The sequence below is a fragment of the Nomascus leucogenys genome, chromosome 10, assembly GCF_006542625.1.
Source record: "Nomascus leucogenys isolate Asia chromosome 10, Asia_NLE_v1, whole genome shotgun sequence".
Lineage (NCBI taxonomy): Eukaryota > Metazoa > Chordata > Mammalia > Primates > Hylobatidae > Nomascus > Nomascus leucogenys.
The window spans coordinates 56033392-56045190 of NC_044390.1; the positions used below are offsets into that span (position 1 = coordinate 56033392).

An 11799-nucleotide genomic window follows, 5' to 3' on the forward strand; every position below is an offset into this window, starting at 1 on the left:
TCACTGACATCAAAATTAGTATTGACAGCAAAATTGGAATTTTTACAAAGATATTAGGGTAGGGGTTGTCAAACCTTCTCTGTAAGGGGCCAAATAGTAAATACTCTCAGCTTTGTGGGCCATATGCTGTCTGTTCTAACTACTCAACTCTACCATTGTAGGTTGAAGGCAGCCGTAGCCAGTATGTAAATGAATAAACATGCCTGTGTGCCAGCAAAGCTTTGTTGATAAAAACAAACTGCAGCCTGGATCTGGTGAGTGAGACACAGTTTTCTGACCCTCATATTCAGAGACTCCCAGAATCACTGGGTGTTTGGACCGCAGGTTGGCACGTAAGTAAGTGTATAGAACTCAGTGCATGCATCACCCCAGATCTCTTGGCCCTTCGAACCCACCCCTGTGTTGGCCACTTGGTTTGCCATTTCCATGGATAAAACCCCAGTTACTGCCATGGCTAGATCCCTGGGTGTACCACATAAAATGACCACAGACAATTTACTCCCTAAGGTGGATGTTCAAATGGATCAGGAATGATGTACTTATGCCAATAAACAGGTGTCAGCTTCCCAAGTGCTCAGAGGAGAAAGGCTTTGAGTTTACACTTGAGTTCATTAGGAAAAATAGATGTGATTGATTAGTCATGTCTGCCATGGGCACCAGGCTAGAGAGAGGTGGCACACTTGCTAAATGTCTTTGACGCTGTAACTAGCCCACCTCCAGTGTCCCTTATAGTTCTAAAAAATGACATTTCTGTGTCTGCATAGTTCCTTGGAAACATTCTGGAGATGGAACAATTATGTAAAAGATAGCCATTCAGCATGAAAGTGTGGCCTGTAACTTTACAAATTCCCAACACGTCTGTTTTTGTGAAAGAGACAGGAGCTCGGTGTGGTGGGTCACATCTGTAATCTCAGCACTTTGGGAGGCCAAGGCAAGAGGATTGCTTGAGACCAGGAGTGTGAGACCAGCCTCGGCAACATAGTGAGACCCAATCTCTATAAAAAAATAAGAAAATTAGCCAGGTGTGGTGGTGCACAACTGTAGTCCCAGCTACATGAGAGGCTGAGGTGGGAGGATTGCTTGAGCCCAGGAAGTCGAGGGTGCAGTGAGCTATGATGGCACCACTGTACTCCAGCCTGGGTGGCAGAGCAAGATCTCATCTCTTAAACAAAAAAAAAGGAAAGAACACACAAGATGAAGCTCCTGATTCTCCATTCATGATAGACACACCTGGGGGGAAGCAAGCCACCGGGAAAAAAGAAATTAAATCCATAACTCCTTTCATATTAGCCTCACGGTTTCAGCACAGAACAAAGGTTTCAAAACTTTCTTTCAAAGTTTGACAACTGTTTATTGAACACGTATTATGCAGATTAAGGGCTTGTTCCCTGCCCTCCAGAAGTGGTCATTTCCAGCATCTAATCCTGGGTGAGAGGGAAGGATCAATCAGAAAAAAGAGAGGAAATGGCTTTCTGGAAAAAGTAGGGGTGGGAGGTAGTGGAAGAGGGGTAAAGGGAGAGGGAGGGCCCTCCAGCTTGGGGGAGATAGTGATAGCAAAGGCTTAGACGCAAGGGTAAGTAAGAGGACATTAGCCTTGTTGAAAGAGTGAATTCATGGTGGAAGAGTTGGGAGATGAGTTTAGCTAAGTGCTGGTAGATGGCAAAATTGGAAGAGTGTGAGAGATCCTGATGTGCGGTTTGACTTTGGTCTTCATTTGATTGATTGATTTTGGAGACCGGATCTCACTGTCTCACCTAGAGCTGGGATGCAGTGACATGATCATAGCTCCTTGCAGCCTCAAACTCCTGGGCTCAAGTCATCCTCCCACCTCAGCCTCCTGAGTGGCTGGGACTACAGGCATGTGCCACCATACCCAGTTAATTAATTTTTTTTTTTTGTAGAGCCGGGGTCTGCTGTGTTGCCCAGGCTGGTCTCTTAACTCCTGGCCTCAAGTGATCCTCCTGCTTCAGACTCTCAAAGTTGGGATTACAGGTGTAAGCCACTGTGTCCAGTCCCCTGGTCTTTAAATAATAGGATATGTTGTGTCTTCTTGAGTGTTCCAGGGAGATCACTGTTGTAGAGGGTATGGAGGACACATGAAAAGTGGGATGGAAAAGCAGAGAGGCAAGGGAGGAAGTTGGTTGCAAAGATGCAGATATGAGAAGCTGAGGACTTGAGCCTGGACAGTAACATGTCAGGGAAGAGAAGACCGGCATGAAAGTGGTTTCAAAATCAGGCTGGACTGGGCATGGTGTCTGGTGGCATATGAAGGATGCAAGAAGAGAGGGGTCATAGATTAACTGCAGAAATCTGAACCTGGGATCTGAGGTTGAGGATACCAGGGAACGCTTGGAGGAGTAACCAGGAAGAAAAGCCCTGAGTTTTTAGTGACGCTGGATGTGCCCATAGGTTACTTGAGCAGGAAAGGTCAAAGCTGGGGGTGGGGAGATACAGGCTGTAGAGTTGGAAGACAGTGAAGCCGATCTGACTTCCAGCCTGGTGCTGCAAGGTTACCTGGAGGTAACCTTGGCTGGTGGTTATTGAAAATTTCTAGAAACTTCCAGAAAGCTCCTACCTTGGAGGAAAGGACAATTTTTATTAGGCATCTTCACTAATTAGAAACGTTTTCAGATGGATCAAGAATTAGCAGGTTGTGGAAAAGAGGCTGGGCTGGAAGTCAAACCTTGTCCTTGCCTCTGTCTTACTGTATTGCATTTGACAAATTATTTAACCTCTCTGGTTATGAGAGGTTAAATATTATGTTGTCTGCAAAATAGCAACGTGACAACAGGGAATTTGCCATAGCTCCAACACGCTCTCATTTAGAGTAATTGAATGCAAGAATAGTTGAATGGATGGATTTTCTTGGAGAGAGGGCAGAGTCCAGGGTTTCAGGGGAGGGGTGTTAGGAGGAAGAGATCCAGAAAGGAAGAGACAACTTTATTATCTAGAGAGGCCATGAGCTAGGAAGAGAACAGAGTTAGGACACCAACTTGCTAGCCAAGGAGGAGTGGTTTTGGAGAGAAAGAATGGTTCTGGCCTTACTAACTCTCCAGGGTAAAGGAGAGAACTGGAAGTTGGGAATGCATTGGCCTCAGGAGGAGGTTTTACCTCCAAGTGAGATGCAAGCAGAGGTTGGATTGGCGTAGGAGGGGATGAGTGGGCGTTGGTTTGTCCATGGAAAATCTTGAGCTTTATCCAGTTTCTGCTTCATGGGAGAAAGAAGACCACAGGAACAGAAAGTGGGATAAGTGAATGCACTCTTAGGTCTCTTAGGTTGCGTTAATAAAGATAGAAAGTCCAGCCCGAGGGAGGTGATGTTAGTGTTGCCACCATGCCTCCTGCTAAGTTTTGGCTGGCTTGCTCTAAGAAGGACAGGAGGACCTGCATGAGGGGTGTGATGGAAAAGAAACTGGGTGCCATTTAGCCTTGGGAAGAGAAGACCTTGGGGAGTGGTAAGAGCTGCCTCTAAATTTCTGCGAGACGGAAAGAATGCTGGAAGGAAAGCTCCTCCCGGTCTTTCTACTTCTACTGCAGATACAGCCGTTTCCGGAGGGTGCTTTGGATTTCAGGGTTCGTTTTCCTTGCTTTTCCTTCCTGAACCAGCTCTGCTTCTGCCACCCGCCGGGTCACCTGCAGCAACAGGTGTGGTGAGCTTGGAGGAGTCAGTGTCATGGACTTATGGGGGGAGGGTTAGGGAACGGGGCAGGTGGGTATTCTTGTCCTAAGATGAGAGACCTTTATTTCGTAGTTTGTATGGAATCCTTGGCCGGGCATTTTTTTTCTAATTTGCAATAAAAACATATAAACATTAAAAGAAAACAGTTTGCCCAAACATTGTTTATATCCAAGGGGGGTTTGTTTATAGTAATTTATCTCACATACTGTGGGTTTTAAGAGTCCCTGCATTTGGGAAAGTTGTTGGAAAGTGGGCATCTTAGTTTCTGTATTGAGATCTGGGTTGGATTTGGAGCTGAGGGAAATGGAGAGGGGTTAGGAGGAGGCTCAGCCCCCTTTGCCTGCACCCTTCTTGGCCTGGGCAGTGGTCCCAGCTACCTTGTGTCAACTCACCTCTGTCAGAAGCTCCAAGATGTGTCCTTTCCTCTTCGTGAACACATCCACCAGGGTCTGGATAAAGCATGAGCCTTTCTGATCATGTCGGTAGGCGATGTATCCTGGGAATTCCAGAGAGGTGGGTTCGGGGGAGCTTCAGAGGGTAGGTAGAGGGGATCCTGGAAGGGGGCGGGTCCTGGAGGAGAGGTTCAGGAGTAGGGAGTGGCAGGAGAGGGGGAAGAGCAGAGGGAGCCCTGGGCCAGCTGGGAGCTCATACCCTCTACCGTGGAGTAAACGTGCAGGGCGTCTGTATACGTCGGGATGGTTTGCGGGCTGTCTTTGATGACCATCACAATCTCATCTCCACCTACTGTTTCACCGGAGTCCCTTTGTTCTGAAACAACAAGAAGAGGAGGAGGCAAAGTCAGAGAGAAAGGTAAGGAAAGGGGCCGGGCAGGGTGGCTCACACGTGTACTCCCAGCGTTTTGGGGGGCTGAAGCAGGAGGATCATTTGAACCTGGGAGTTTCAGGCTGCAGTGAGCCATGATTGCACCACTACACTCTAGCCTGGGAGACAGAGCGAGATGTCACCTCTTAAAAAGAAAGGTAAGGGCTGGGCATGGTGGCTCAGGCCTATAATCCTAGCACTTTGGGGGGCTGAGGAGGGCAGATCACCTAAGTTCAGGAGTTTGAGACCAGCCTGACCAACATGGTCAAATCCCATCTGTACTAAAAATACAAAAATTAGCCGGGCATGGTGGCATGCACCTGTAATCCCAGCTGCTTGGGAGGCTGAGGCAGAAGAATTGCTTGAACCTGGGAGGTGGAGGTTGCAGTGAGCCAAGATCGTGCCATCGCACTCCAGCCTGGGTGACAGAGCAAGACTCCGCTTAAAAAAAAAAAAAAAAAAAAAAAGGATGGTCTTGTGGTATGCCATGTGCAGTGGGGCTTTTTAAATTTAATTTAACTTTTTAGAGACAGGGGCTTGCTTTGTTTCCCAGGCTGGAGTGCAATAGTGTAATCATAGCTCACTGCAGCCTCTTAACTCCTGGGCTCAAGTGATCCTCCTACCTCAGCCTCCTGAGTAGCTAGGACCACAGGCCCATGCCACCATGCCCTTGCTGATTTTTAATATTTTTCATAGAGCTGGGTTCTTGCTATGTTGCCCAGAAGCTAGTCTTGAACTCCTGGCCTCAAAAAATCTTCCCGCCTGGGCCTCCCGAAGTACTGGAATTGCAGGCATGAGCCATGGTGCCTGGCTTCAGCTGGGGCTTTGGATCTGGGACTGGCTTGGATAAAAACACAGACTTGGCTGGGCATGGTGGGAGGCTGAGGCAGGAGGATTGCTTGAGCTCAGGAGTTTGAGACCAGCCTGGGCAACATAATCAGACCCTGTCTACAAAAATTAGCCTAACATAGTGGCAGGAGCCTGTAGTCCCAGCTACTCAGGAGGCTGAGGCAGGAGGACGGCTGGAGCCTGGGAGATGGAGACTGCAGTGAGTTGAGATTGCACCACTGCATTCCAGCCTGGGTGCTGTCTCAAAAAACAAAACAGAAAACAAACTAGAGACTCTGTGCTCTTGGATCTGTCCCCACCTCCTCGACAGGCCTGTATGATGTACACCTTGGGCTTAGCTCGCAGGGCCTGGCAGTTCTTGTTGTTCAGGGCCTCGAAGAGATTCTCCAGCTTGACCATCTCCCCATCTTCTCCCTTAAGGAAGCCTTCCCTCCCGTGAGCCATGAGTACCACGAAGGCACAACTGACGGGATCTTCCCGGGAATCGATGGCCTGCTGGAATTTTTCCAGCTCTTCCTGGAATTGCTGGAGTGAGAGGAAGAACCAGACTCAGCTGGGTCCCCATAGCCTACATATCCAACCTAGTACCTTTCCCCCAGTTAGGCCTGGAGTAGGCACCCCAATACCTGGGCAGTGGGGTCTCTTTTCATGGTACTTTCGAATCTCAGCTGCCGAAACATGTGTTCCAGAGCATCCAGGTCTTCTTCGGAACCTTCCCGGGCTTTGGTGACACACAGTGTTAGGGCCAGGCGGGCACCTGACATATCATATTTCTCCTGGGCCAAGAGAAGACAAAAATCAGCATGAGGAGGTTCAAGGAGAAGCAGATATAGTCAAAAGAGGCATGCAGGCTGGGTGTGGTGGCTCATGCCTGTGATCCCAGCACTTTGGGAGGCTGAGGCGGGAGGATTGCTTGAGCCCAAGAGTTCAAGACCAGCCTGGGCAACATAGTGAGACTCTGTCTCTACAAAAAATGAAAAATTTAGCTGGGTGCGCTTCTGTGCACCTGTGGTCCCAGCTACTTTGGAGGCTGAAGTGGCAGGATCGCTTGAGCCTGGGAGGTTGAGGCTGCAGTGAGCCATGATCTTGCCACTGCACTCCAGCCTGGGCAATAAGTCAGACCCTGTCTCAAAAACGAACAAACGAAACAAGAGAGGCTTGGGCTTAGGGTTGCCAGGTATAATACAAGATGCTCAGGTACATTTAAATTTCAAATAAAAACCAATATACTTATACTTTTTAGTATAAGTATATCCCAAATGTTGCATGGGATATTCTTATACTACGTAATTATTTGTTGTTGATGTGAAATTCAAATTGAATTTGGTGTCCTTTATTTTTAGTTCCCAAATACAGCAACCCAACCTGGGGTCCAGCCCTGTTCTAGCTTGGTATGAACTTGGGGGAAGTCACTGCTCCCATCTGAGCCTCAGTTTCCAATATAGACAATGAGTGTGTGTGTGATTTTGAAGATCCCTTCCAGTTGTCGTATTTTGTGGATTTGCAAGTCTCCTCATCCTCCCCAAGAGTGTTCTGAGCATTCCTCTATTACCTCCTCACTTGCAGAGGTCTCAAGAGTTTCTGAAGCTAATACTGAGATCCCGTCTGAGGAAGAAGAATATTGGGGGTCAACATTTCTTTTCAGAACAGAAGCAGGGTACTGAGCACCACAGTGGTAAGAACTTCATCTTTTAAAAAATCAACATACAATTGTTTATTGCAGGACTTCTCAGAACGTTTAATGTGTTGAGAATAACTTGATCTTTGGAGACAGAGGTAGCTGTGTTTGACTGCCCCCACCCCCCAACCCAGCTTCGGTTCCATCTCTGAGTCTTTTTTTGCTGTTTGATTGACTACAAAGTACCTCCTAGCTCTGAGTTCAGGTCATGATTTTTTCAGTCCCTCCACTCTTTCCAAAACATTAAGATCCTCACCTTCCTTCTCCCCTTATGATCACCCTCCCCTCAACCTGCACCCAGCCTACCTCTTCCAAAGACCGCAGATTGCTCATTTCTCCTTTGGTTGTGAGCCCCGGCTCTCAGCACCCTTGTCTGATCCTTGGGTTCAAGAGAAGATAGGTTAAAGGTCCCTAAAGGGAGGCCGAGGGGCTCAGGGGACAAACTGGGCTTATGTGTCTGGATTTTTGAGACTCAATAGCACTCCAGTGGTGGGGATTTGGTCCGTGGACAGATCTGTGCAATAGATGATAATCCATGAAGTAGTAATATATCACCCCTAGAATGACAATTTCATAATGTCTTCCATTTCTGGATGTCTTCTTCAGAACTGCTGGGCCTACCCCACAATGTCCCCCACCCTGCCCCCAAAAACTTCCTGTGTCTCCCTTGGGTCATTCACCAGCTTGTGGTGGACTGAACTTCCCCTGAAAACCCTGGAATGAGGAGCAGGGCAAGTGGCCCATGTGTTTCCCTCTTCTACCTAGGAGATGACGGGCTGGGGAAGCCATCTCAAGGAGATGCCTTGGAGGAGCGTTTAAAAGGAGAATGCCATCAAAGTGGGGAATGCAACTTTGATATTATCTCACTGGGTCTCCAATATGAAGGGATCAGTCCACCTCCCTCACTCTTCCTTGAGTCCGAATGTCTGTCCACATTCTCCGTTCTCATCTCTGAGTCCTGTTCTGTTCTCTGGCTGCACAGACAGACCTTTGTCATACTCTTGGCATTTCCCCATCTCTTTGCCTTTTTCTACATTTTCTCCTCAGTAGGGAATGCTTTTTTTTTTTTTTTTTTTTGAGACGGAGTCTCACTCTGTCACCCAGACTGGAGTGCCGTGGCATGATCTCGGCTCACTGCAACCTCTGCCTCCTGGGTTCAAGTGATTATCCTGACTCAGCCTCTCGAGTAGCTGGGACTACAGGCACGCGCCACCATGCCTGGCTAATTTTTTTGTATTTTTAGTAGAGACAGGGTTTCACTGTGTTAGCCAGGATGGTCTTGATCTCCTGACCTCGTGATCTGCCCACCTCGGCCTCCCAAAGTGCTGGGATTATAGGCATGAGCCACTGCACCCCACCGGGAATGCTTTTTTTTTTTTTAACCTATCAAGATCCTTCTCTGACAATTTTGGTGGCATAATATCTGCTATGCCTTCCTCCATCAACCATCCATTCATGTATCTTTTTATCCATCTATCTGTCCAGTCACCCATCAATTCATTCATCTATCCATCTACCATCTATCCATTAATTCATCATCTATCCATCTATTCACCCACTCACCCATCCATCTATTCACCCATCCATCTACTTATCTATTAATCAGTCATCCCATCCTTCCACCCGCACATCTATCTAGTCATCCATCAATCCAATTTAACATCCATCCTTTTATTCATCAACCCATCCACCAATTTATCTTTCCACTTACCTATCTATCCACTCATCCATCCATCCATCCACACACTCACACATCTATTCATCCATCTGTCTGTCTACCCATCTATTAATCAGTCATCCCATATACCCATTCATTCTTCCGTCAACCCATATATCTACCCATCCATCTATCCATCTATCTATCCATCCACTTATCCATCCAGCCACTCATTCATTCATCCATCCATCCATTCATCCATTATCTCTCTCTGTCTTCCATCCCTCCATCTATTCTACCTTCCACTCATCCCATCCATCCACTTATCCATCCAACCACCCACTCATTCACTCATCCATCCATCTATTCCTCCATTATCTCTCTGTCTTCCATCCCTCCATCTATTCTACCTTCCAACTATCCCTCCATCTAGCCCTCCCTCTATCCATTCCTTCATCCATCATCTCTATCTTCCATCTATCCATCCACCTATTTACTTATCCATCCACCCATCCACCCACCCATCCATCCATCCATCCATCCATTCATCCATCCATCCATCCATCCATCCATCCATCCATCCACCCACCCACCCCACCCACCTACCCAGCAAATATTTTCTGGGTATCTATTATGTGTTATGCACTTAGAATCCATTAAGTAAGACAGACATGCTCCCTGATCTTCTGTCCTTCTGTAGCTCTAGTCTGTGACAGAAATGAATATTAAATCTCTCTCTCTCTCTCTCTCTCTCTCTCACACACACACACACACACACACAACAAGTGCTGTGATGAAAGAGGAACCAAAGCTTGTGAGGGAGGAAGCGGAAGGAGCATAGCCCTGGAGCCAGAACCAAATCCTGCCTCAGTCCCTTCCCAGCTGTGTGACCTTCGGCATCTCATTCTCCTCTCTGAGACTCGATTTTCCCATCCGCAAAGGACCTGGGGAGAGCTCTAGGTGCTTAACAGCAATGGCAACCCAGGTAGGTTTTATGATCCCTCTTGACCTCCTGGAACTTTCCTCTTCCTTCTCTGGACTCTCACAGCTCTGCTTGCTCCTACTTGAATTACAGCACTGTTTTTGATTCTTACTCTCATGGCTGAACTGGCAGCTCAGTTTTCAGGACTGAAAGCCTGACTTCATTATCTCTGTCTCCATCACGGCCAACAGTGTGGCAGGGAGCACAGAGGTGGTGTTGGAGAGAATTTGCTGAGTAAACAAATAAGAAAAATATGAACAGATGAAAGAAAGGGGATGGATGGAAATTTCTTCCATTCTGCCAAAACTGGCCAGAGCATTAATTCATGAAGGGAGAGGGAGCGTATGTGTGTATGTGCATGTGTGTGTGTGTGTGTGAGAGAGAGAGAGACATAGAGAGAGAGAGAGAGAGAGAGAGAGAGAGAGAGAGAGGCTAATATCCACCAAATCACTTACCGACTCTAGAGGCAGCTGTTCCTCAAGGCCAAGTTCAATCTCACTACTCTTCTAGTTGCCAATACTGAGCTGGGCACCAAGGAGGAGTCAGGCCCACGTACTGATCTTGGAGAAGGAGCTGACAGTGTGGAATCTCCCAGGGTTTCTCCTGAGAGGCTTGGTCTATGAATCGGGTGGCACAATCATCTGGCCCTTTATTGTCAGTGAGTTTTCTGTCACTCAAGAAACCTCATGACACACCCTTGGCACACAGCCGTGGTGTGGAAATGGAGCCAATGCCAATGGGATGAGTGATCGCAAGGCTGAGAGGACTCCCTCTGGCAAAGGTGGCCTAGGCAGAGAGTCTAAATTAGTCAGATGTCTGTGCCAGCCCAGCCACAACCTCTCCCAACCCCCATCCCATAGCCAGCCCATCTGGTTATTACCATCATCAATATGCCTAGTTTATTCATCTCACCTTCCACTGTGTAGATAACACTGACTTCACTTACTTATTATCTCATTGAGTCTTCAAGAGTCCAGAGAGATCAGTATTTTTGCTCCCATTTTGCAGATGGGGAAACTGAGGCTCATAGAGGTGAAATGACTGCCCAAGGTCAGCAATTGGCACAGTTGGCATTCAAACCTATAAGGAGTGAGGTGTCGTGGCTCACATGTGTAGTCCCAGAGCTTTGGGAGGCCAAGGCAGGAGGATCGCTTGAGGTGAGGAGTTTGAGACCAACTGGGGCATAGTGAGACCCTGTCACAAAAAAAATAATAATAAAAAAATGATGGCATACACCTATAGTCCTAGCTACTCAGGAGGCTGAGGTAGGAGGCTGGCTTGACCCTAGGAGTTTGAGGCTGCAGCGAGCTAAGATTGTGCCTCTGCACTCCAGCCTGGGTGACAGAGCAAGACTCTGTCTTAAATATAAAAACAAACAAACAAATAACCCCTAAAAGGTTCCAGCCCAGTTGCCTTAACTGATGCATCACGTTGATTCCTCTCTTCCTCCTCCTCTATTATTTTTCAGCCATTTTATTTCATTTTATTTCACTTTATTTTACTTATGTTAATAGTGAAACCAAAGGCAAACCTGATTAAGCCCTCCAAACTTAATCTGCCTTGCTTTTAATTGCTTACTTGCTTTTAATTGCTTACTTATAGTTGATCTTAAAAGCGCCACTAGCAAGTCACGTAGCCAAATAATGCATAACTAAACTCCCACTAGCTTCCTTACAGATAACATCTCTGACTGTGGGACACTATAGTAATGGGTGCTTAAAGTTATTTTTCAGGAACTAGGTAGGAGGCAGCTCTTGTTTAGTTTAAGCCAGGGGAGATCACTGACCCTTCATCTGGACCTATGTGGGTAGCTGATATCAGAGGGCCGTAAACTCCACCTTCAGATCATGCTAAATGCTATTTTCTGCACAAATGTCCTATCTAAAGCCATGTAGCTCAACCGTGCTTGCTCAGAAATCCTGATTACCTCACCTTCCCTACCTGCCAGTCACCTTTCTCCATACTTTAGACCACCCCGTTTTCTATCCCATAAGTACCCTCAAACCCTATTTTTGGGGAGGAGAATTTGAGACCTGTTTTCCCACCTCCTCGCTTAATTGCCTTATGAATGAACTCTTTTCTGCAAAATCTGTCATTACAGTGATTGGCTTGCTGCACAGAGGAAGAACAAA

The 11799-nt window shown here is 47.1% G+C and overlaps 1 protein-coding gene across 1 annotated transcript; it reads right to left on the minus strand.

Annotated features, from left to right (window-relative positions):
• Positions 1–1330: 1330 nt before the first annotated feature.
• On the minus strand, positions 1331–10384 carry CASP14 (caspase 14). Its single transcript, XM_030821859.1, has 7 exons — positions 10123–10384; positions 7335–7407; positions 5977–6126; positions 5650–5875; positions 4331–4447; positions 4072–4175; positions 1331–3633 (listed from the first exon to the last, which is right to left on the minus strand). Exons 2-7 carry the CDS (start codon positions 7359–7361, stop codon positions 3529–3531), a joined length of 729 nt encoding a protein of 242 aa, XP_030677719.1. The 5' UTR covers positions 7362–7407; positions 10123–10384; the 3' UTR covers positions 1331–3528.
• Between the last annotated feature and the right edge of the window lie 1415 nt (positions 10385–11799).